Here is a 23993-nt window from a genome sequence, read left to right as displayed (position 1 = left end):
GAGCTTCTCCAAAGGGCTCCCGGCTTGGGACGGCGGCGCAGTTGCAATTACGTTATAGCCGTTTGGGCCGGTTTCTCTGGGGTAATATTGGGGTAATTCTGGGGTAATGGACCCGGATGACTCCAGTCTTGCGTGTCATTCGCAATTTGTACAGGCCTTCTGCAATGTTCGAGGCCTTCCTTGCCTTTCGAAACCGATGCAAGCCCTTCTACACTATTCTGTTGCTGCCCCAGCTGCCCCGGATGCTGGAAACGTGGGCGAATCTCTGGTATCCATCCTGTTTGGCAATGGGTCAGGTTTATTTTGAGCTTCACCTGTGTCGGTACGGCCCGCCTTGTACCTTTTTTTCCCTCTGTCAACATGGAATTCGCGCTGCCCTTGCCCCCCTCCCCCTGATCGAATATTTCTGCTCTGAACACCCAGGTGAGATGACAGACTAGCAGACCGTGCCCAGAACTTAGTTACCCCTTGGCGAGGGCGTGTGCATCGTCGTGACACGCAGACGGGCAAGCGTGCTGCCGTGAGACTCCGTCACGCGTCCCGTGCCAGTATTGTGGAATCCTTCGACTTGGCCCGTCCGGCCGGGTTGACCGTACACCGGGAATAGCAGCCCTGGCAGGCCTGGCTGCCCCTGGCTGTCCAAGGGGCCTAGTGACAAATTTGGAGACCAAGCGTACTTTTGCATTGGCTAGCAATGCGCCTTGTCGAAAACGTCCTTTTCCCCTTGATGCTTTTGCGGGAGGACACCAAGGGTGAGTGTCCGCCAGTACCGCTCAAAGCCTGCCCAGGATACCCACAATTCGGTCCAGCCCACTGACTCGATTGTCCGGCACTCGCCAAGGGCGGGCGGTTGGGCCCGGGCTAACCCCTGAGAAAGTGGGCTCCTAGCCTACACGTAGAGGACATACGGGGTAAACTCAGAACGCGTGCGATGGATACACTGCCTACGTGACCTACATCCTCTGACAAGTCAACTCCGCATCCCCTGAGAATTCAGAACCCCGTGTAAAAGTGTATTTTGCCAACAACCATCGACGTCAAGCTGATCACACACCGGTGCATCTGGGAACAGCACCTTCTCCTGAACCCTTTTACGCGCACGTGGAGCTCTCTGGCACATACGAGGAGCAACCTGTCGACCGCCTGCGCTGAGAATAGAGTTACGAGTGGAGTGGTTCTAGGGAAATAAGCCCCTTATGAGCCGAATTGGCTTCTCTTTCGTGGATCGCAGATCAAGGACGGAAATGCAACGAGCCTGCGACGCCTCCTTTTGGGAGACATCCGGAGCTCTCCTCGTCGCATCTAACATGAACTCCGACAGTCGACCGCCCAATGCTTATTAGCCTAAGCATTTCGCCTCTCATATAATGTAAGAGCAGATGTCTTGCTACCTAACCGGAACGAGAAATTACAAGACCCAGCAGGAGAAATCGCCTTCATTTTGCTCGGTCACTTGAGCCAACACTCGACAGCGGTCAAGTGCAGGCCATCTCGCTCTTAAGATTTGTTCATGTGTCTCACCGAATATATTGTTGCGGCCGCATGTGCAACCACTTTGGCCATGGCTTCGAAGCTTATCCAGAGCACGCTCGGTCTGAAGCACATCATGGTGGTCTCCCACTAACAGTTAACACGAGTTTGTGTTACAAATATGCAGAGACAATTTTCTCTTGATGGCATGAGAGGGTCACTTGAAGCTGTGCTCACGGATATGGTCACTGCCGATTTCGTATGACGTGATCATGCCTTTGTGTGGAAGATTCCCAAGTGCTTATCAGACAGCTGCACAATGCTACACAATGGCTGGTACGGTAACAAGCGCTTCGCTTGTTGTCGGAGGCTCTCATAATCCTAGAAAGTTTGAAGTAAGTTGAATGCAAGTTATGAAGCTAGGTGGTTTCGTTTTTAATCCCCATACATGTAAAACTTCGGGTCTCGAGATCACGAAACTCACGTGGTGACGGTGAATGGGACTCCCAAGACCAGCCCCTGGTGTCACTCTAAAGCTGATGTCATAAAATGATTGATCCAAAAACGCCATTGCGTGGTTTAATCGTGTCACTGGCTGCTTCCTATAAGACGGCATCGACGAAACTCTCGTCAGATAAGATGGCACGGCACTCGGCCGAGGGCCAACGTTACAACACAGTCAAGCGGAACGCCTTGGTGCCATATTTGCTGCTAGTGGCGTGTAGAATCTTATCACGATGGTGCATACTTAAGTACTTAGACCTCGTGCAGCCAGAGCCGTCAATTGTAGCCTAGCCCTCGACATGGCGTGAACAGGGATGCAGATGCACCTCACCAGTAAATCAAGAAATTGTATTTAGAGGGGCCGTGGAGTGAGGGGTTATGAAAGAACTAGCAGTCATAATGACATCGACTTCTGTATCGAAATAGCTGAATCCCTCCAGGCACGGAGACTGTCCTCCGTAGTTGAAAACGTGAAGAAAAAAGTGTTTTGTTTTCTCCTTCAACTGATTTGGAAAGTCGAAGAATGGACGCATGTCACAATGAGCATTCGGCCAGATCACCAGTCTAAACAGCCCGTCTTCCTGGAAAAAGAGGCACTGAGACAACCACCGTCTTCGTTCGCAGAGCCAGACAGGGGAAACGCAACATGGCACACGCTCCTGTCTGCACCGACCACTGCAAGCTCATCCCTGAGCGCCGGCATCGCGGAGTGCCCGGCCAACGGCTTCCTCGCCCTGCACAGACACAAGCAGGCCGAGATGTACTACATCTTATCCGGCAGGGGGGAGGTGGAGGTCGATGGAAAGAGACATCGCGTACGTGATGGCATGTTGATCTGGATTCCGGGAGATGCTGAGCACGGCGTTTTCTGTGGCGACGGCGAGCATTTGAGGTGGCTTTATGTGTTTCCTGAGGGCAGTTTCGAGGACGTTGTGTATCGTTTCACATGATCACCGGAGCGGGCCTAAAAATTCATCGATTGGAATCTGGATAAGTATCTCTCTCGCCACAAAATGGTGTGTGATTCTACCACAACTGACTGTGTAGCGTACTCTCCGGCCCATAACCGATAATATGACACGTTTCTGGCCAAACCTGGCTCAATTATTCGAATACCCTTGTTACTTTAGCTTGAGGAGATATGAAAGAGAATATTGACATAGGAAGAAAGGAAAGCCACCCAGACATTGGGAAGAGTCGGACCGAATCGTGAAACATCGCGGGACAGGAGTTTCAGTTCACAACCACCCTTTGCTCATCTCCACGGCCTTTTGCCACCGGGCGAACATCTTCTGGCTTTCCTGCTTCTCCTTTTTGGGCTCGAAGGTTGTTTTGCCCTCGGTGTTCACCGCAGCAAGGTCGTCGAAGCTCTTCCAAACCCCGACTGCAAGTCCGGCGGCGATGGCGGCCCCCAAGGCCGTTGTCTCGCGCATGGCTGGCCTGTTGACAGGGATGCCGATGAGATCTGCCTGGGTCTACAAGGCGTCAGTCAGTCTTTTTGTTCCGCACAGGTAGACCTGTATCCCATTTCAACTGACCTGCATCGTAATGTCAGAATCACACATGCCTCCGTCGACGGCCAACTCTGTCAAGGCATGACCACTGTCCTTCTCCATGGCTTCCAAGATCGCCTTGGTCTGGAAGCAGGTTGCCTCGAGGGTCGCGCGGGCGATGTGGCCCTGGTTCGTGTAGGAAGTGATGCCGAACAGTGTCCCACGCGCATCATCGTACCAGTATGGCGCATACAGTCCGCTGAACGCGGTGACGAAGGTGCAGCCGCCATTGTCGGGGACGGTCTCGGCCAGCTCGGAGATCTTCTTACTCGTGTCCACGAACTTGAGGTTGTCAACGAGGAATTTGACGCTGGAGCCTGCAACGGCAATACTGCCCTCAAGCGCGTACATGCGCGAGTCCGGACCGAAGTCGAAGGCAACTGTGGTTAGAAGACCATGGGTGGAGAGGACGGGCTTGGGCCCCACGTTGTACAGGAGGAAACAGCCGGTGCCGTACGTGTTTTTGGCAAGGCCCGGTGTGAACCCCTTCTGCCCACTACGAGACTGGAGGTCAGCTGCCCATCAACCAACAAGCGGGTGTAGAGACAAGAAACGTGCGGGAGGGGGTGGGGTTGGTCAGCGACAGCCTCAGTTTGAGATCATGCGGACGGGAAGCTCAGCCCTGGAGAGATGCGAAGTAGGTTGTGCGGATCAAAGGGCGGGTGCGGATAATGCTTACACCAGCGCCGCGGACTGATCGCCTAGATTTCCTGTGATTGGCAATCCCTTGAGTGAGGTCGACGTGAGTGTGCCATATGCAGATGCATCGGATGAGCGCACGATCTCCGGGAGGCGGATCTTCTCACGGTCCAAGCGGAAGAAGCTAAGCAGTTTCTCGTCATACTCGAGCGTCTCGAGGTTCATGAACATGGTCCGCGAGGCGTTCGATGCATCAGTGACGAGCAGGTTCTTCTCCGTCCCTCCGTTGAGCTTGAAGATGAGCCAGGTGTCCACGGTGCCGAAGGCGAGGTTGCCGGCGTCGTAGGCCTCCTTGACCTTGGGCACGTTCTCCAGCATCCAGAGGAGCTTGGCCACTGATGGGTACGTCGACAGCGGCAGCCCGCACAGCTGGGTGATCTCATCGGCGCCGGGGCGTCGCTTCAGCTCCCTCACCAACTCGGCGGCGCGGGTGTCCGTCCATACTATTGCGTTGTGCAGAGGCTCGCCGGTCTGTTTGTCCCAGACCACAGTCGTCTCACGCTGGTTGGTGATGCCGACAGCCTTGATGTCTGAAGCTGAGTGGCCAAGATCCACGAAGGACTTCACAGCAGCATCGATGCACTCCTCTACAGAAGTGACTATCTCCTGAGGGTCGTGCTCATGCCATCTGCACGTCTGTGAGTGAAAGCCATTCTAAGGGGTGACAGGTGCAGAGTCATGACTCACCCAGGCTCAGGGTAGATCTGAGTGAACTCAATCTGGTGGGTCACTACAACCTCGCCACGTTCGTTGAAGATCAGAAACCGAGAGCTTGTCGTGCCTTGGTCTATGGCCCCGACAAAGACCTGGGCGGCGCTCCCATTTGTACCGTTCGTACTCCCATTGGTTCCGTTCGTCCCGCCGTTTGTACCGTTTGTCCCATTCATGATGCCTCGGGTGTGTTTGCGGATCCGTTGCGCAGTTGTGAAATTCTGGTTACAAGGTGCACTTGTCGAAGGACCTACGTAAGTCACGGCGGGCTTTGAAAATGGTTGGCGATTGGGAAATGGTGGGGAGCATCCGACTCTGGATGCAAGTGAGCAGCGTGCTGCGAACCGGCCACGGTTCCTTGGAATAAGTGCACGCATATAGCGGGTATGTCTGGCGGCCAGCCCTGGAGCCAAGTGAAAGAAACTCCGCGCGCTCCCCCGCCCTATTGGCGTTTGAAATCGGGGCCAAGGGAGGGCAAAGTGTGACTGAGCCAAGATTGGAGCGCGATGCCAAACTCAATGGCCCCTGGTTCGCGTGCCCCATGGGGTACGTCGTATTGTCAAGGATGATTCTGGGGAACCATGTGGGAATCGGCCTAGTCGTACTAGATCGCAGACGGCAATACTCCGTAGCGTGGTTCGTGATAAGAAAGAGGGGTGGCCATGGCGAGGCCATCCCAGCCTTCCAACCACTGAGCCTCTCCGAATCCCGATCTCGAGCACTCATGTGACCTGGCGAGGCCATACAGGATGGTAGTTGCTTCAGCTCACCTATCCATGTCCCAACCCCTCCCCTCCCCTGACCATCATGTCAGACTGTTGGTGTTCACTAGCTTCGGCTCTTGGGATTCTTATACTTCGAGTAGCACTATAGCCTCGCCACCCAATGGGTGAATCTGGGTGAACCTTCTTCAATCGGTAGCCTCAGCCGACGCGGCAATGTTACATGATCATTGCATAACTTCGAGCTGTTTAACACCGCCGTTTCCCCGAGCAGTTGGTTCTTGCTACCTACCTCCCCCTCATTCCTTCGTCGGCCGCCGAAATACGACCTACGAATAGGGATACCGAGGTGGACGAACCAAACCAGACTTGCACTGCCATCCCATCACTTGGTAGCTTGGTAGCGTCTTGGTGCCCAGCTGTCTTGGGGCGCAGCCGAGGTTGCAAGCTGTTCCGCAGAATCCGGACGTAAGTTGGAGGACCGCTCAGGTGCGAAGTCATTCCCAGATCCTCTTGTCGCGACGGTCGTGGATCGGACCTGGCCTAAGCATCGACGGTTCTGTCGGGTAGGGCATTGATAGATGGGACGGGCGCATCGTAGCGCTTTCTCATGATGATAGAGTTGGGATTAGATGGCTCGTCTCCCTCGTAGACTCGGTCTAAGTGACGCATTGACATGGTGGCACCTGCCAACCGAGCTGAGTGCCGTGGCCTGATGTCAACGTCCTTGTTGTGCCCCCTCCTTCCCTTGGCCAACAATCCTACCTGGCGGCATGCTACGTAGGACGAGCCTACCGTCGCTGCGGAAGGGCATGGAGCCGGCTTCTAGAACTTGAAACCCTCTACAGTAATGAACGACATCCTTGGTCCCATGCTCGTACCAAAGTTCAGGGCAGCGTTGTACCAGGTCCTCTGTTTCCGTCTTTAGTCGAGGTTAGGGGATGACGGGGAGGACACGGTCGTATTCCCTGGCCATTATATACACGGCAGTTGGTCGCCGCCACTGGCTAGTCCTGGATGTTTCGGTTTCTTTCTTAAAATGAGAAGCCCGCTCCGTTACACTTTATTCTATAGTTTAATATTCATGCCTTACTAGGTATAATTCCTCCCAAGGACACTATCATCAGCAACAATGTCCACACAGACAGATACCGAGATTGTGGAAGTCAAGGATGATATTATGCCAGTCTTTGACAAGAGTCCAGACTTGCGCTTCAAGGCCAGCCTGAGCTCGAACGGCCAGATGGTGGAGCACAAGGAACATCTTACTCCACCAGAAACACCTGTCGAGTACGTCCACCACGAGCCGGAATTGCAATGGGTCAAGATTAGGCGGCATCTACAGGACCCTTTCGCAGAGTTCTTTGGCACAATGGTCATGATCTTGTTTGGCGATGGTGTCGTCGCACAAGTCATTCTTAGTGGTCAAACAAGAGGCGATTATCAGAGCATCTCCTGGGGCTGGGGGTAAGTGCAACTTGTGTCTTGTCTTTGTCTTTGCATTGACCTTTGGATGGCATCTCCCTAATCATATTTTAACAGGTTGGCCGTCATGATCGGAGTATACGTCGCAAAGAAGAGCGGAGGTCACCTCAACCCGGCCGTCACACTGTCCAACTGTGTCTTCCGCGGATTTCCCTTCCACAAATTCCCCATCTACTTCATGGCGCAGCTTCTTGGTGCCATGGCCGGGGCATTCATAGTATATTTCAACTACAGGCTGGCTATAGACAACTTCGAGGGCGGTCCGGGCGTGCGTACAGTTGGCGGCAACACCTCGAGCGCTGGTGTCTTTTGCACATACCCGGCCCCTTTCATGACAAGAGGTCAAATGTTCGTGAGCGAGTTTGTGGCCAGCGCTATACTCATGTTCAACATCTTTGCCTTCGTTGACGCTGGTGCTGGGGACTTGATTCCCCTCTGCCTCTTCTTCCTCATCTTTGGCATTGGCGCCTGCTTTGGTTGGCAGACAGGCTATGCCATCAACCTGGCGAGGGACTTTGGGCCCAGGCTCGTGTCTTTCATCCTAGGCTACGGCAGTGACGTCTGGTCAGCCGGTGGCTACTACTTCTGGGTACGTGTCGTGCAAGATATTTCCTCTCACTGATTCTCTCAAGTGGGCATGATCTTGTGCTGACTACCGGCAGATTCCCATGGTAGCACCTTTCCCAGGGTGTTTATTCGGGGCCATGCTTTACGACGTTTTCCTCTACAAGGGAAAGAGTCCCATCAATACCCCTTGGATGGGGCTGCGACGATTAACGAAACCGAAGTCCAATGCATGGGACAGCAACGTCTGATTAGAGACAGATCTGCGATTTGTACGAAACCGTGTATTGAGACAAGGGTTGTCGCGGACCAAGGGACAGACACATTTGACAAATCAAACCTGCGGCCTGGATTGTCATCTGAAATACCGTCACATGGTCGCACAGACTCCAGAGCAGTGGAGTGCTGATGTTGGTCTTCAGCTATGGATATGACATACAGGTGCGACTCGATGCTACAACTACAGACTATTTAACTACAGAGCAGACTTCAAGCTCAGCTGCACATTGTCGCAGTGTTGGGTGGTGACCCAGTTGGCCAAAAAAGGAGGACTGAGAGCACTCATGATTGCTACGAGTAATGATACAAATGGGATCTTACGCTCCCAGCGTGTTACACTAGGTACTATGCAAAGCACTCAATATACCATTCAATTTGTGAAACACACAGTATTTTTGCCTCCTAGATATCAGGTTGTAAGAACTTTCATTAGTTGTTTTGAAGCAAATGTTACTTAACGACGTAGAGAACGGACACCGGTGTCATGGGCCGCCTCAAGCTTTATTTTGGTCCAATGCAGCCTAATTAAGTACTTATTCATTGATCGGTCCTTAAAGGTTCTGGCATTCCGCCCGCTTTACGCCGGTAACAATCCCGAATTCCTTCCCAAGGGTTCTGTACGAACTTGGACAATATTCTGAGTGGGGATCCTCCAGGGCTCTTTGGGATCCTTTTTAGTTCTGCTCTGGGCGGTGGTTCGACGGATTCCATCATCTCCATTTATGGCGTAAGCGCGCCTACCAGCCTAAGGGGAACAGGTGAATTTTAGCCCGGATTACGAGTTGAAATTTCGTCTTACCACTCACATACTCGATATTACTACAGAGCTACCAATTGACTACAACCTCCATCTCCGCTTCCCTATCCACCCAAAGAATCATGCGCAGTCAAATGTGAGAGCGACAGTATTTCTCACGCGAACTTTGAACATTGCGACTCGTTCTGCAAACCCAAAATGAGTTCGAAGTCAGGCAAGCCATCTCCAACCCCATATCCGAAGTCGGCAATTTTTACTGATCTTATCGCCCGGGCAGACACGGAAACCAGCGGATACCCAAGGGTTATAAGCAGTCAGTTCGGGCGCAACAACGTCACCCAGATTGAGGAGGACGTAGTCCTCAAGCAGGGATCTTCCGTATGGCCAAGTGAAGAGGCCGCAATCAAGCTCATACAAGCTCACACCGCCGATATTCCAGTTCCGACTGTCTACCATGCCATCTATAATCGTGATGCCACTGGTGTCATCAGTACTGGTATGCTATATATGGAGTACATCCCTGGCAAGAGTCTTGAATCGGTCTGGCCAAGACTGAGTGAGGACGATAAAAAGCAAATCTGCCAAGAAACGTGGGGTTTGATAGAGAGGCTGAGGCAGATCCCGCGACCTGAGAAGACAACGAATATCGGAAATCCCGGCGAAGAGCAGGTGCAGTTGCTTTACTGTGCACCCGATGGGACTTCGCATATAGTTCATCCGCTCCTAGGGGATTTATATGATCAGCCACCTCCTCTTCTCGATGACGAGGCCCTACGTACACGTATATGGGAGCGCTATGTCGAATATAATGGACTGTCATACCCGGATGGCCATGATGTGAAGGATATGCTGCCAAGGTCGGAGACGTCAGTATTTACGCACGGAGACATTCACCCTGGGAACATCCTTGTCAAGGAGGGTGAGGAGGACAGTAATAGGGGCCAAGTATGGATAGTAGGATTGGTGGACTTCGAGTCGGCCGGCTTCTTCCCTGAGTACTGGGAATTTGCAGAGATGATGAGATTTGGCGGCCAGGGGGATGAGGATGAGTGGAGGTTGATGATGGAGCGGACAGCGCCAAGGATTTGGGATGTGAAGGGGATTCAAAAAGCCAGGCGGGTTTTGTTTTGAGCTCCACTTATAGCTAAAGGTTACTGCCAGATTGAGATGCATTCGCTCTTTGAAATTCCAAGGAATCGAATATTATGGACAAGGAACTTATTGAATATTGCTTGCAGCAGATGATGTCTTTTGCGGATGCTAAAAGCACATGCATGAACTGGAACTTGATCATATCAGACTCTAGTGAGCCAACAAATGAGAAAACGAGTGCAGCTCGCTGTAGATGCACTAGTAATAAAGAATAATATCGATGGAATTCCTGATCGGGTAATGTAATAGGTGTCGTGGAAGCTTCGTTGGGATCGCACCCCGTACATTTAATCCGATACCTAGGTATCTAAACCGTCGGCCAGAATGGTTTCAAAGCCAGTTCACCCGTCGATTTGCTCAGGCGATGCAGGCGGCTTCATCTATAAGAATTACAAAGTATCTAACTGGCTGGTTTCATTTCTATGCCGTATAAGTCCGAAGCCATACACGACACCTTCATAGGGTGCAGTGGTAAACGGAAGATCAATAGACGACACCAAACACAGGAGCTAACCCACGACTGTTTCAACCTTCGACTGTCGAGTGAATCCGTTCGTCTCAGATGAGGCAACCTGGTGATGAGCTTGGTGGCCATTGCTTTTCCCAGTGCCATTCACACGCACACCACTCATCGCAAGCCCATCCGCATTCAGCCATTCCGACCCGGGCGCAAGCGCCGACCGGTTGATGAAGCGCTCGAGGATGCGGGCCTTGGCCCCCGTGATCGGGAAGCGCACATTGCCACGCACCCGCTCCAGATACCTGTCCATCATGGGGACGTAGTGCAGACCGGCCGAGGCAAAGCGGCGCAGGATGTGCGCGTTTGGCCCCTCCTCGAGGTACTGCATGCAGCGGACGTAAACCCACCGGAGTTCCCTCTTGAGCTGGGCGCGGTCGCCGGCCACGGTCTCAGTCTTCTCGCCCTTCAGGATGCCCAGCGCCTCCTTGGCCATGTCCATGCTCATGCACTGTGCGATAGCCGCAGCCTCCAAGGCCCTGTCGGTCACTCCGACGTCGCGTCCCACGCCGCCTGCCCCCTCGGCTGCGAGCATCAGCGCCGCGCAGCCAAGCGTGTTGCCAGTCAGGACGCGGTACTGCGTCATCAGTGTCGTTTTGGCCCTCAGCAGCGGGTAGAGAGTGGGGATGACCTTTTCAAAGTACTGCGTGAGCATCTGGCGCCACAGGCACATCTCGACGAACTCGACCTCGTCGGGCGCGAGGCCTTCCCCGAGCAGGCCCTCGCGGCAGTCGGCCCAGCTATGGCCCAGGAAGCGGTAGGTGCCATCCAGAAAGTCGCGGGGGCTCAGCTGCACGTCGTCCGGGATGGCCGCGAAGGCCACGTAGATCTGCTTCCAGTAGTCCTTGGGGCTCAGGGAGCCTCCCCAGTGGACCCACCAGCTGAGTGTGTCGCGCATGATGTACAGGCCGGCCTCGTCGATAGAGGTGTCGTTTTTGCCACTGGTGATGGCGTAGTCGTCCTCGAAGGTCTCAGGCGCGGTCTCGAGCCATGCGTCGATGTGCTCGACCACGCCGGCCATGTCGAAGCATGTGCATGGCGGTGGGCATGTGTCTCCGAGGATGGAATACAGGGGCATCGCATCCTCGCTGATCTCTATGCCGTACCGCTTGCTGGCCTCGTCGTTTGGAGACCTGGCTGGCGACATCTCGCACATATGCATGTTGTAGCGAATGGGAGCAGACCCGGGGACATGACCTTCTCCGAAGTATCTTTTGATGACTTGCCACATCTCCTTCGTTGTTAAACCAGACATATTGGTTGAAGTTGGAGATTCCATATTGAGCTCCGGACTGAAAAAAAGAGACAGAGCACAGCAGCAGTTGCCAATGGACGAGTTGGAATCAGGATCACAGTCTCACTTAATTTGAGGGTATCTATATGATACAAGTGCTTCTTGGTTGTTCAAAAACATTGTTATTTTTTTTTCGAGCCATGCGAGGTTTGCGGGCTTCAAAATATCGGTCGGGTAAAGTACTTCTCACGGTCAGAGCCTGGCAGAACTATCTTTCGGCTTTTGCCCGAGGTGTCAGAAAGGTAACTAAGATGGATATCAGAACAAAAGTTGAAAGAGTCCAGAACACACCGAAGTAGACTTAGTATTCGGCGAGTATATCGGCAAGTTTTTTTCCATCTTTTAAGAGGGAAAAAAGTAGAAGAATATAGAGACATCACTAGGTGAATCCTTTATGTTCCAAGGTTGTCACACGTAATCACAGAGAAAATGGGTGCCCCAGGGTGATTAGTAGGGCTAATAGGTTCCAGACAGTTAGCCACGCATGTAACTACGTCAAGATATGTTCCGATGAGCCGTGGACCCATATTTTATCCTTTGCCCTGAGTAATCGGGCTCGTTGCATAGTCTTCAGCGGTAAGCTGATTTCAAAACTTTAGGAATCGGCCAGTTTAATCATCCCCGATGGTCTTCGAATCCAGCTGCCAAAGGCTGCCTGATCCGTCCAGCTTGGATGAATCCAGTGTGATAGACATAACCTTAATTATATATATTCGACATGAACATGCATGAACTTGAAAGCTTCCACTCTCTCGGTACAACCATGAGCCTGCCCAATCTGCACGAGCACCTCATAGTACCTTTCGGCCGAGACTATCAGTAACATCACATATCACCTGCATTAACTCCGTGCACAATGCGCTCATTGGTCCTATCGGCCGCTCTCGGCTTTTTGGCTTACACGCCGGCCTTATCCCTCATTCTGCCGCGCAATACCACCGCCGACGATAGTGGGACGGTACCCCTTCCCAGCCGCCTGCTTCACCATTGGCCCAACGGAACATGGGTTGAGAACATCTCCGTCCGGCCGAATGGCAACCTGCTGCTGACCACGTCGACGCCGAACGGCACGGTCTGGCACGTCAAGGAGCCCTGGGCCGAGAATCCCGAGGTGGAGTTGGCTTACAACTTTGACGAGTGGGTGGACCGCCTGATTGGCATCGGCGAGACCACCCCTGACAAGTACGTTGTGGTTGGCTCTCGCTTCTACTCGCCCGACGCCCAGTCGAGCCAGGTCGACCGCACCTTCTGCGCCATGGAGCTCGACTTCACCGCCGGGGGCGATTCGCCCTCGGCGCGCCTGATCGCCTGGTTCCCCGAGGCCGCCCTGCTCCAGAGCGTGGCCGCGCTGCCCTGGGACCGTTCCAAGGTGCTCATCTCGGACCAGTACGTGCTGCGCGGCCGCTACCAGCAGGTCGACTGGACGCCTGCCCCGGGCCAGATATGGAGACTCGACACCGTCACGGGCGAGCACGAGGTGGTCATGACAAACTACGCCGAGATGAACACCACGTACGCCCATGGGCCGGACGTCGGCATCAATGGCATCAAGATCCGTGGCGACCAGCTCTACTGGGTCAACCAAGACACGGGCGGCGTGTATCGCTTGAAGATCGACGAGGACGGCTACCCAGTGCCCCGGGATGCTGTCCCCGAGACTGTCTCCATCGTCGAAACCCTTTGGGATGATTTTGACTTCGGCCCCAACGGTGCAGACACCATCTGGTCCACGGGTCTGAACAACGTGTGGGCCGTGAGCCCCGAGAATGGCACCTCGGTCATTGTGACTGGGGTCGGCACCAGTGACAACCTCACGTTCCCCGGACCCACGGCCGCCCAGTTCGGCCGGACCTCCAAGGATTCGAACATACTGTACGTGACGGGGAATCTTCTGGAGGTCCCTGTCTCCCTTCTTGACGTTGTGCTTGGCGGTTGGGTGCGTGCTGTTGACACGACTGGTTTCCACTTCTAGACGTGTGCTTGCCGTCGGCTTCTGGTCGGCATACGTGGTCGTGATAGGAGCAGAAATTTCGATTCTTCTCGGCTAGGCAAGCATCATGGGCAGGCCTGGTTGATACAATGTTTAAAAGAAACCCATTCGAGTCGGCTCTTGAGACATGTTTACCTCAGAATCCAAAGTTCGGAAAAATTAAATGAAGTACTGCTTTTACTTGTCATCAAGAATTGAAATCGAAATATGCTCTACCCATATCTGACATAGGTTATATAAGTTCGTGGACGTATACGGAATAGAAGTGAAACCACATAAGTTCGTGCAATGTCCGAGGTCCTCAAGCTACGATTCGGGTCCGTCGGATTTCTCATTTCTCACATAGTCGACGTCAAGCTAGTCTGTGTTTGAGGCGCCAAACAACTGGCAATAGGGCTTGATTACTTATTTCTGCCACCTAAAATCATTGTCTCACAAATGACTATCCCCGTATACTTGTGCTCATTCCTACTGAAAGAAATCAAGTAGACAGCTGTTTGACACGTCGTATTCTTGCAGGGTTCCCAAGGCTTTGCAAACCCCGTTCGGAATGTTGTTTCACAACGGCCATGGTTAAAACTCCAAGGAACTTGTGTCCGAATTGAACCCGGAACAGTCCGACAGGTGCAGAGAATTCCCTGTGTGAGCTCGGCCGAGCCACGTCTGCAGGACATGGGGTCGTCCGTCGGAGAAATGCGAAAGCTTAGTAGGCCACGAGATGACAAGTACGGTCGTATCAGAGTCATAGGGCATACAATGCAAGGGTAAGAGGAGACAAACGTCAAATATCCGATTGGTGACACACTCTTCGGCATTTTAGGGCACGAAAAATTCTCCTTGCAACATCGTCATGGCCAGTTCATTTTGTGTCTCGAGTACGCGCAAGCTGCGGTAATCCCGACAAATCCGAGGTCTCAAGCGGCTTCAAATTAATGAAGAGGAATACTTATACTTTGGAAATCGAATGAAAGGCACGGAGCAGCAGCATTTTATCGTTTGTTTCATTATCGTCTATTTGGCTGTGGGGGCCTAGGTATGGCGGTGACGTCTCTCAACCCCCACCCCAATATCTTGAAGATCTGTCATAAAGTTACGATCTCGCATCGTCTGTTGTGATCTCAGTACTGCATCCCTGAAAGAATCTCGTAAGGTTAACACCGTCATTGATCTCATACATCGTCTGACCTTCAACAAGCCGCACCTTCACTATTCCCCCAGAGCATCCATCGCGAACTGCAAGGTATTCAGAAGCGATGAAACATTCTCACTCCTCTCCCCCCCAGTCGCAGTCGTCAGTGCGTGCGTATTAGATGCACTCAAACTCATGCTGCCGTTTGTACCAACTCCATTACTATTGCCACCAACGCCCAAGGTCGGGAACGGGAATGCCGTCTGAGAGTGAGGCTTATTCGACGGCCGCCCGGTATGCTCCCACAGGTGGACCAGCGCGGCGGTGATGACGCGTAGGGACCGCCGCACCGAGGCGCCTATGATCTCGGCCCTGGCCTCGCCAGAGAGCTCCACGCCGCCTACGGAGACGGGGATATCGGCATCGTCGACATGGGTGGGGCTCCTGTTCCCGCCGCCTCTGACAGTGTCAGCGGTGGTGGCAGGGTCGTCATCGGTGGCGAGGGCTGAGATGGTGGAATCGTGGTTGAGCGTTGCAGCAGTGGTGGTGCTGCTGCTATTGAAAGCCTGGACCGAACACAGGAGGATGCGGATGCTCGTGGCGAACAGGAGCAGCGCCTGATTGTGGTTATCGTCGATCCCCTGCTGCCCCGCGCCCTGGCCCTGCCGGATGCTGCTTGTGCTGGTGCTCACATTTGGGCAGTGCATCAGGCCCCTCCAGGGAGCCTCAGCCAGCTGCACCCCACGGAGGATCAAGTTGATGGAGGACACGCTCTTGTCTGGCCGACGTGCCTGATGACACTGACGGACAGGGTAGGACTGGTCCGAGTAGCGCAGGCCCTCGAGCTGATAGACGAGCTTGACCAGGCGCGGGAGACACGTGCAGTCTCCACATGAGCGTGGTTGCACCGAGGGCGCGGAGACGAGCGACGACGTCGACCAGGTGTCAGCCATGGAGCGAGGTCCTGTTCCCGAACCGTCAGACGTGCGAGTGCCGAGACTGCCAGCAGCAGAGAAAACGGCGTTGACGCTGTAGGGGCTCGACGACAGCGGGTCGGCGAATCCCATGTTGGATGGACTGACGGAGCCATTTTCACTGCCGAGACTGAAGCCGGTCTTGGGCCTGCCAGGGTGCCGGGGTGATTCCGGAAGTGAACTGTTGTGGAATGCGCCAGTTTGTCCAGCACCAGCCGACCCGGGCTGCTGACCGAGTGATAATGAAGCAGCTGGCGGGATCTGAGGGACGGGAGTGGGGTCAGTGAGAATTGGCGGACGATGCCGAGAAGGCAAAGACTTTTAGTCGGCTTGGTTGAAAGCTTGGGACGACATGCTTACACTAATTTGTGGCGCCAGTGTTGTATTTTGCACTGCATGGCTCAGGCTTGAGGCATCTCCTCCCGTCGAGGTTACCACGAGATCCGGATCAAGCATTCTCAGTATGTCTGAGTGGTTGTCTCTTGCATGATCTTCATCATCCATGTCACCGGCTGCCGCCGCGGCGTGGAAGCCCTGGTCAAATTCAACCTCGAAGTCCATCTGATACATCGCAGCCGCCGGCAGCAGTTGTTGGTCGAGTTGCTGCTGCTGCTGCTGCTGTTGTTGGTGATGACCACGGTTTGCCCACTGCAGGGAAGCCTCATTGTTCCGTCCTGGGTTTATGGCAGCATCGTACCCGTGGGCCGAGCTGCCTGTCTGAGAATGGCCTCGTTGTCTCTTCAGGTTGCCGTCTCCCAGGCCCTCCCGCATCAACGTGCGCTTGTTCTTGCTACCTTTTGGTCGACCAAGTCGGTTTCCCGGGCTATAGTTGCAACGATTCCTGGAACTCTGGCAGGGGAAGCATGGATGCCCCCCCGGACACTTGATCTTGGACTGATGACATGCATCACAAGCAGAACGCAGCTGTACCCGCTCGGTCGGTGTGGTTGTAGCACAGGCACGCGCAGAGGGAGACGGGGGGTAACGTGTACGCCCTGTGCCAGATGCGGTCCGCTCTTCCTCGCTGGTACCGTCGTCGGCTCCGTTCGGCCCCTGACCTGGTGGTTCAAAGGACATGTTTATCCGTGGGTCGCCAGAGCTGTCCTTGTCCTCGTCCTGTCGAGCTCTCCGCGAAGCAAAACACTCCGGAGAAAACTTGAGCAACATCTCCGCAAGAATTGATTGATATGGCACATAAGGCTCCACTCTCAATGACAAGGTATGACTGGTACGGTACACGGGGGGTGAGACTTTCCGGTTGGCCCCGGTGTTCAGTAAGCAGAACCGAAACCCACGGGTATGCGGTGCGTGGCTCTCCAGCTACAACATTCGCGTAATGAATCAACCCAACCGTAAGACCCGAGACTCCAATGCACTAGTAAGACAACAAGCCTTTTGAAATAAGCTTTCTCCTTTTAATCTGCTCTTTCCCGGGCAAAATATGAGCCAGCCGCCTTGAGAGGGTGCCGGATAGTTTATTTGCGGGGGCGATTCCCATAGGATCAGATACCTAGGTAAGCAAGCCACTCGGGCATCTGAGTTATCAGAAGGAATTAAATATCTTACGTTACCTAGGTAGGAAAACGGCAGAGGTACCTAACCAGTACCTTTGTATGAAGGCACCGTGCATGACCTCGTATACATATGGAATAGGAACGTAACCATTTACTAATGAGCAGTCATAAAGGACAGTCATTAGCTAGCCAACCATGTTCATGGATAAACAGCTTGCCTCTTCCTGCTGCTAGTAATGATGACCCCTAACTACTCGTGGGATTTTGGCGGATAAAAGGACCCTCTAGTTTGCTGGAGAGTCAGGCACGAGGAGGCGCACTACCGTAGAGTACCTAAGTATCAGCTGACTCACACTCGCATGCTACTTAAGTAGTGGGGTGATGTCGGTTCTTCCCACACTTGCACGGCATGGATATTACGGCTTACCGTTTCCTGCTAGTAGTGGTGACTAAGTCGCAGCATTGCGATGGATATCAGGCTCTGATGGGACAGTTTGTTCGCATGGGAAGCAGGAATAGGGTACTGCGTAAGCAAGCCCACCGTTGTATCAGCTGAGCATTGAGCCCGAGCCTGCATGGTGGCTGGCGCCTCGATGTCTGTTATAGGGATGATCTTCAGCTCTTGATCCAAGCTTGGATCTCCGAGGAGACAGCCTCATGTCAAGTGGTCTTAGACAACGCCACTAGGTGCCTGCGAGGATTCGGGCCGCAGACGTGCATTATTAGCGTAGGCACATGCACGGGAAGCGTGCGTTATTCTCCCATCTCGGCCGAAGTTCAAAAGTTCGCAACAATTGTCCGTAATTGTCCGATGTCTCTCGGCCGAGACAACAGCCCCGTCTCGGACTATGATCGTCTCGGCCGTCTCGGCCGTGAGGTGCACTGTAATGATGGTGGTTCAGCCCGTCGGCCGAACAACATTGCTTCTGAAATTACGATACAGCCACAAATATTCCAGGGGCAAGTTGTTGATGAAGTCCATTAAAAAGAGCTGTGGACTACAAAGTGGAATGCGTTCTGGTGTTTGCCTTATTTCAAACAGAACGACAACCCGGCCTGACTTTCTACTCACACCTAGCCCGAGGAGACTGAATCCAGGAAGGACAACAAACGAGAAATGGCGATGGCCACGGCTCCTGGCCAGTTTACGGCACCGGGACCGGAGAATCCTCGCATTGAACCCAAGTCGAGCAAGGTGCCAGCTCCGGAAGCCGTCATCAGCGCCACCCCTGAGTCGATGGATTCACGGCACTCCACCGTCCAAGAGCTCGCTAAGAGGTTGTCCCGCAGCAGTTTCGATGTCACCAATTCCGACGCAAGACCCATTTTCGGCAGCGAGAATCCGGATTCGCCCCTGAACCCATCGAGCACCAAGTTCAACGCGAGGGTATGGGCCAAGAACTTTGCGAGTGTCGCGCGGGATGCCGGCCAGGACTTCCGCCGCACCGGCTTGTGCTTTCAAGATCTGAGCGTGTTCGGCTATGGCACACCTGCGGACTTCCAGAAGGACGTCGCGAATATCTGGCTGGCCCTGCCAGGAATGTTTGTGCGGCGCCTGCTCTCAAGCTTGCCGGGCTCCAGTGGAAATGTCCCCGGCCGGAGGCGGCTCGATATCCTGCACGGTGCCGACGGGCTTATTCGCCCTGGGGAGATGTGTGTAGTCCTCGGCCCACCGGGTTCTGGCTGCTCGACATTTCTGAAGACCATCTCTGGGGACCGCAATGGCCTTTACATTGGCGGGAACAGCTACTTCAACTACCATGGTATTTCTGACAAGGAGATGCGCTCTGCGCATCGCGGTGATGCCATCTACACGGCTGAAGTCGACGTTCATTTTCCCAACTTGACCGTGGGAGAGACGTTGACCTTCGCGGCGCGTGCTCGCTGCCAGAGAGAGCTGCCACAGGGAATTTCACGCAATCAGTAAGTTATTTAAACAGGAAGTGTCATTTCCTGCGCATGCGCGTGCTATTCCTTTCGAGCTAAGACCAAGATGTTAACATAAACTGTGACCACCATAGGTACTGTGAGCATCTCCGCGATGTTGTGATGGCGATGTATGGAATCAGTCATACGATCCATACCAAGGTGGGAGATGATTTTATACGTGGCGTCTCAGGAGGAGAACGCAAGCGTGTCACGATCGCTGAAGCCACGCTGTCAAACGCACCTTTTCAATGCTGGGACAAGTAAGTCTCCCAACTCGGTTCTTCACAGTGGCTCGCTGTATGCAACTTGTCATGACACTGACCGTCTCCCAATACAAGCTCAACCCGTGGTCTGGACGCAGCCAACGCAGTAGAATTCTGCAGAACCCTGCGCATCCAGTCCGAGCTCTTCGGCCAGACCTGTGCCGTCTCAATGTACCAGGCTCCCCAGACCGCTTACGACCTGTTCGACAAGGCCATGGTCCTCTACAAGGGCCGCCAGATCTACTTCGGCCCGGCGTCCCAGGCCAAGTCCTATTTCGAGAGCCTAGGCTTCGAGTGCCCCCCTCGGCAGACCACGCCCGACTTCCTCACCTCCATGACCTTCCCCGCCGAGAGGATTGTCCGCCCCGGGTTCAACCCACCCCGCACTGCAGACGAGTTCGCGGCCGCGTGGCGGTCGAGTCGGGAGTACAACGCCCTCCAGGTGGACATTGACGAGTACAAGGCGCAGCACCCCATCGACGGGCCGGACGCCCAGGAGTTCCGCCAGCTTAAGAGGGCGCACCAGGCTCGGGGCCAGCGGCTCAAGTCGCCGTTCACCTTGACGTACATGCAGCAGGTGCAGGTGTGCATGTGGCGCGGCTGGCGGCGGTTCTGGGCTGACCCGGGCCCAACTGTGTGGGTTATGGTGGGCAACGTCATGTTGGCTCTCATCATGTCGTCGCTTTTCTACAACTTGCAGCAGACCACGGCTTCGTTCTATGGTCGTGCAGTGGTTCTGTTCATGGCTATCCTGTTTAATGCATTTGCCTCTATCCTGGAGGTCATGACGCTGTATGCTCAGCGACCGATTGTCGGTAAGCAACCTTTGAAGTCTCTCTTGACCCGTTTGTGTGGAGCATCTGTCACGACGGGTAGTTGCTCCACTGCTTCTCTGTCTAGAGACACATCGTATACAGACAAGTTCTGGCCAGGTAGTGACCTGGTTCCCTATACATGTTTTCAATTTTTTCTATGCCATCTAGTTGCTAATCCCAAGTAATTCAGAAAAGCAATCCCGCTACGCCTTCTACCATCCTTCTGCCGAATCGTATGCCTCCGTACTGGTCGACTTGCCCGTCAAAGTTACCAGTTGTATATCCTTCAATTTAGTCTTCTACTTCATGACAAACCTCAATCGAAACCCAGGCAACTTTTTTTTCTACCTGCTGACGGTCTTTCTAATCGTTTTGGCCATGTCTGGTATCTTTCGATTCATGTAAGCCTTGCACTATCTTTGATCATTTATGAGCTAGTCCTGGAAGGCTGACGTGCACTTTCACAGTGGCGCTCTGTCTCGAACCGAGCAGCAAGCAATGGTTCCAGCCTCTATCCTCATGCTCGCTCTCCTGGTCTTCACCGGCTTTGTGGTCCCCGTGGACTACATGCTTCCTTGGTGCAGATGGATCAACTACGTCAACCCAGTGGCCTATGGATACGAGGCAATCATGGTTAATGAGTATCATGGCCGCAACTTCACCTGCTCCGCCTATATCCCAACGTACGGGACTCCTGGAAGCGCCAATGTAGCGTGCGATGCTGTGGGTGCTGTGCCTGGCCAGAGTTTTGTCAACGGTGATGCCTATATCAACTCGGCATATAGCTACTACCACTCCCACAAGTGGCGGAACATTGCCATCATCATCGCGATGACCCTGTTCAACCACATGATATACTTTCTCGCTAGCGAGTATGTCACGGCCAAGAAATCCAAAGGCGAGATCCTCGTATTCCGCCGCGGGTTCGTCCCCAAGCACGCCACCATGCCTGGCAATGATCTCGAGGCTCACGCCCCCTCCGGCCCCGTCGCCACAATCTTGGAGACACCGGGCGGGTATGAGTCCAAGGGGGGGAAGGCAGGCGGCTTCCAGGGATCCTCGAGCGTCTTCCACTGGCGGAATGTGTGCTACGACATCAAGATCAAGAAGAATCCTCGGCGAATTCTTGATAATGTCGACGGCTGGGTTAAGCCCGGCACGCTGACAGCACTTATGGGCGTCTCGGGTGCCGGCAAGACTACGTTGCTTGACTGCCTTGCTGACCGCCGCACGGGCGTTGGCATCCTCACTGGTGAAATGTTGGTTGATGGGAAGATCCGTGATCAGAGTTTCCAGCGCAAGACGGGCTACGCGCAGCAGCAGGACTTGCACCTACAGACAACCACTGTTCGGGAGGTATGTTCAGTCTCGAGATACCATTTCGAGTCGAATATTTTACTGATGTCGATGTCAACTAAATAGGCTTTGAACTTCTCCGCTCTTCTGCGTCAACCGCGTCACGTGCCTAGAGCGGAAAAACTGGCCTACGTTGAAGAGGTCATCCAGCTGCTCGATATGCAGGACTACGCTGATGCCGTTGTCGGCGTGCTTGGTGAAGGTCTGAACGTCGAGCAGCGTAAGCGCTTGACTATCGGCGTCGAATTAGCTGCTAAGCCGCCGCTACTACTATTTGTAGACGAGCCAACATCAGGGCTGGACTCGCAAACCAGCTGGGCTGTTCTAGATTTGCTTGAAAAGCTATCCAAGGCCGGCCAGTCTATTCTATGCACTATACATCAACCTTCTGCGGTGCTTTTCCAGCGGTTCGATCGCTTGCTTCTTCTCGCGGAAGGAGGCAAGACGGTTTATTTTGGTAAGTCTATGAGCTTTCTTCCCCTTCCCCTTCCCCCCCTTCTACTCGTCGAAACGTCTCTGGATTGACGGGATCGCCTGCGATGCCGGACACTCACGAGTTCAAATTTACTAACCGTACTATAGGTGAGATCGGCGACAACTCCAACATCCTTGTGGACTATTTCGAGAGAAATGGTGCCGATCCCTGTCCAAAAAGCGCCAATCCAGCAGAATGGATGCTCGACGCCATTGGTGCCAGCCCTGGCAGCACCTCAGAGGTCGACTGGCACAAGATATGGCGGGCCAGTCCCGAGTACCTCCATGTGCAAGACGAATTGGACCATCTCCGGTCACAAAATTCAAAGTCTGGCAAAAAGGACCGGAACAAAGACATGGACAACGGAGAGGTTGAAGCGGCGTCATACGAAGAGTTCGCGGTCCCGTTGTGGGATCAGTTTCTCATCGTGTCAAAGAGAACGTTTGAGCAAGGGTGGCGGACGCCCTCGTACATTTACTCAAAGATGGCACTCTGCGTAGCGACAAGCTTGTTCATCGGCCTGGTGTTCCTCGACTCTCCCCTCAGCATCCAGGGGCTCCAGAACCAGATGTTCGCAATATTTGAGCTCATGAGCATTGTTGGCCAACTTGTTGACCAGCAGATGCCCCATTTCATTGAACAGCGCTCCCTCTATGAAGTGCGCGAGCGGCCCGCCAAGACCTATAGTTGGAAGGTGTTCATGATGTCCCAGATCCTCTCGGAAATCCCCTACTACGCCGTCGCCTCAGTCTTCATGTGGGCTCTCTTCTATTTCCCCGTGGGCTTTTACAAAAATGCCGAGGCCGCCGACCAGGGCACTGAGCGCGGCGCCCTCGCGTGGCTGCTTTTCCTGGTATTTCTGCTCTGGGTCTCAACGTTTGGGCATTTCTGCATCTCCTTTGTGTCCTCGGCAGACGACGGCGGGAACGTGGCGAACTTCATGTTCGTGCTCGCCTTCTTCTTCTGCGGCGTGCTCGCCTCGCCGGAACAGATGCCTCGCTTCTGGATCTTCTTGTATCGTGCGTCGCCCTTGTCGTATTACGTTTCGGCGGTATTATCGACTGGTCTCGCAAACGTTGACGTAACCTGTGCGTCCAACGAGTTTACCACGCTGCATCCGCCTGACAGTCAGACCTGTGGCGAGTATCTGGGGGAATATATCTCCCAGGCTGGTGGGTATTTGCTCGATAATAACGCTACCAGCAACTGCCAGTATTGCAAGGTCAAGGAGACAAATACATACTTGTCTGGCATCGGTGCGGACTACTCCACGCGCTGGAGGAACTTCGGCATCATGTGGGCCTACGTGGTTTTCAACATTGCGGCGGCTATGTTGTTGTACTGGGTTGCCAGGATGCCCAAGGGGAAGAGGAAGTTGTGAGCATCATTGTGGCCTTGGGGTTTGACGCACAAGAGTATGCGGATTGACTGGTATTGCATTCTTTTATGAACTTGAACATGTTTTATACCTGTGAACTTCAGTGGTCACTTTAACTTTTCCTTTGTATAACGAATTTAATTGGCAGCTCCCCTTCTTCCCCCCGCCTAAGCAGGTCTATTAGACTGCAGGTCAACCCAAGATTCATGGCGATATCGGAAGAAATCTTACCAGCTACCTAGGTAGAGGAAAAAATTAAAGCATGACACACTCACATTCCTTGCCTGTTTAGTGATGTCTTGAGAACCTCAGAAAAGGCCCTTTAATCCGACTCTATTTTCAGCTCTCATTTCCAACACCTCTGACGAAAGGTGATCTGCTTGATCTCCTATAGTGAACTTTGAGCCCGGGGAATACGTTTTTTGAGATATTATCCTGAATTCCGCCTGGCTGGCTCACATAT

General features: G+C 53.6%; 8 protein-coding genes across 8 annotated transcripts; 5 read left to right on the top strand and 3 right to left on the bottom strand.

The window, feature by feature from the left end:
* Positions 1–2513: 2513 nt before the first annotated feature.
* On the top strand, positions 2514–2924 carry KVR01_006271 (uncharacterized protein; the record flags this gene model as incomplete). Its single annotated transcript, XM_044785259.1, has 1 exon — positions 2514–2924. The coding sequence occupies one exon, from the start codon at positions 2514–2516 to the stop codon at positions 2922–2924; it is 411 nt and encodes a 136-aa protein (XP_044645074.1).
* Positions 2925–3212: 288 nt separating this feature from the next.
* Positions 3213–5113, bottom strand: KVR01_006026 (uncharacterized protein; the record flags this gene model as incomplete). The annotated part of the gene is made up of 4 exons (XM_044787033.1): positions 3213–3443; positions 3513–4023; positions 4207–4854; positions 4914–5113. The coding sequence occupies 4 exons, from the start codon at positions 5111–5113 to the stop codon at positions 3213–3215; spliced, it is 1590 nt and encodes a 529-aa protein (XP_044644829.1).
* Positions 5114–6791: 1678 nt separating this feature from the next.
* On the top strand, positions 6792–8183 carry KVR01_005970 (uncharacterized protein; the record flags this gene model as incomplete). The annotated part of the gene is made up of 4 exons (XM_044794061.1): positions 6792–7126; positions 7202–7733; positions 7807–7834; positions 8131–8183. The coding sequence occupies 4 exons, from the start codon at positions 6792–6794 to the stop codon at positions 8181–8183; spliced, it is 948 nt and encodes a 315-aa protein (XP_044644773.1).
* Positions 8184–8810: 627 nt separating this feature from the next.
* Positions 8811–9875, top strand: KVR01_005977 (uncharacterized protein; the record flags this gene model as incomplete). The annotated part of the gene is made up of 2 exons (XM_044792684.1): positions 8811–8958; positions 9022–9875. Exons 1-2 carry the CDS (start codon positions 8943–8945, stop codon positions 9873–9875), a joined length of 870 nt encoding a protein of 289 aa, XP_044644780.1. The 5' UTR covers positions 8811–8942.
* Positions 9876–10119: 244 nt separating this feature from the next.
* On the bottom strand, positions 10120–11905 carry KVR01_005800 (uncharacterized protein). The gene has a single exon (XM_044786264.1). The coding sequence runs from the start codon at positions 11690–11692 to the stop codon at positions 10406–10408; it is 1287 nt and encodes a 428-aa protein (XP_044644603.1). The 5' UTR covers positions 11693–11905; the 3' UTR covers positions 10120–10405.
* A 658-nt stretch (positions 11906–12563) lies between these two features.
* On the top strand, positions 12564–13755 carry KVR01_006228 (uncharacterized protein; the record flags this gene model as incomplete). Its single annotated transcript, XM_044783322.1, has 2 exons — positions 12564–13579; positions 13680–13755. 2 exons carry the CDS (start codon positions 12564–12566, stop codon positions 13753–13755), a joined length of 1092 nt encoding a protein of 363 aa, XP_044645031.1.
* A 925-nt stretch (positions 13756–14680) lies between these two features.
* Positions 14681–17232, bottom strand: KVR01_006179 (uncharacterized protein). Its single transcript, XM_044789549.1, has 2 exons — positions 16161–17232; positions 14681–16061 (listed from the first exon to the last, which is right to left on the bottom strand). Exons 1-2 carry the CDS (start codon positions 16965–16967, stop codon positions 14904–14906), a joined length of 1965 nt encoding a protein of 654 aa, XP_044644982.1. The 5' UTR covers positions 16968–17232; the 3' UTR covers positions 14681–14903.
* Positions 17233–18314: 1082 nt separating this feature from the next.
* On the top strand, positions 18315–23804 carry KVR01_006372 (uncharacterized protein). The gene is made up of 7 exons (XM_044786209.1): positions 18315–19237; positions 19336–19503; positions 19582–20321; positions 20512–20722; positions 20789–21677; positions 21744–22134; positions 22260–23804. The coding sequence occupies exons 1-7, from the start codon at positions 18432–18434 to the stop codon at positions 23531–23533; spliced, it is 4479 nt and encodes a 1492-aa protein (XP_044645175.1). The 5' UTR covers positions 18315–18431; the 3' UTR covers positions 23534–23804.
* The last annotated feature ends 189 nt before the right edge of the window (positions 23805–23993 follow it).

Source organism: Diaporthe batatas (assembly GCF_019321695.1).
Source record: "Diaporthe batatas strain CRI 302-4 chromosome Unknown Contig00006, whole genome shotgun sequence".
In the NCBI taxonomy this organism is placed as follows: Eukaryota; Fungi; Ascomycota; class Sordariomycetes; order Diaporthales; family Diaporthaceae; genus Diaporthe; species Diaporthe batatas.
Note: the sequence above shows the minus strand (reverse complement) of the source record. Positions and strands in the feature narration are given on the sequence as shown.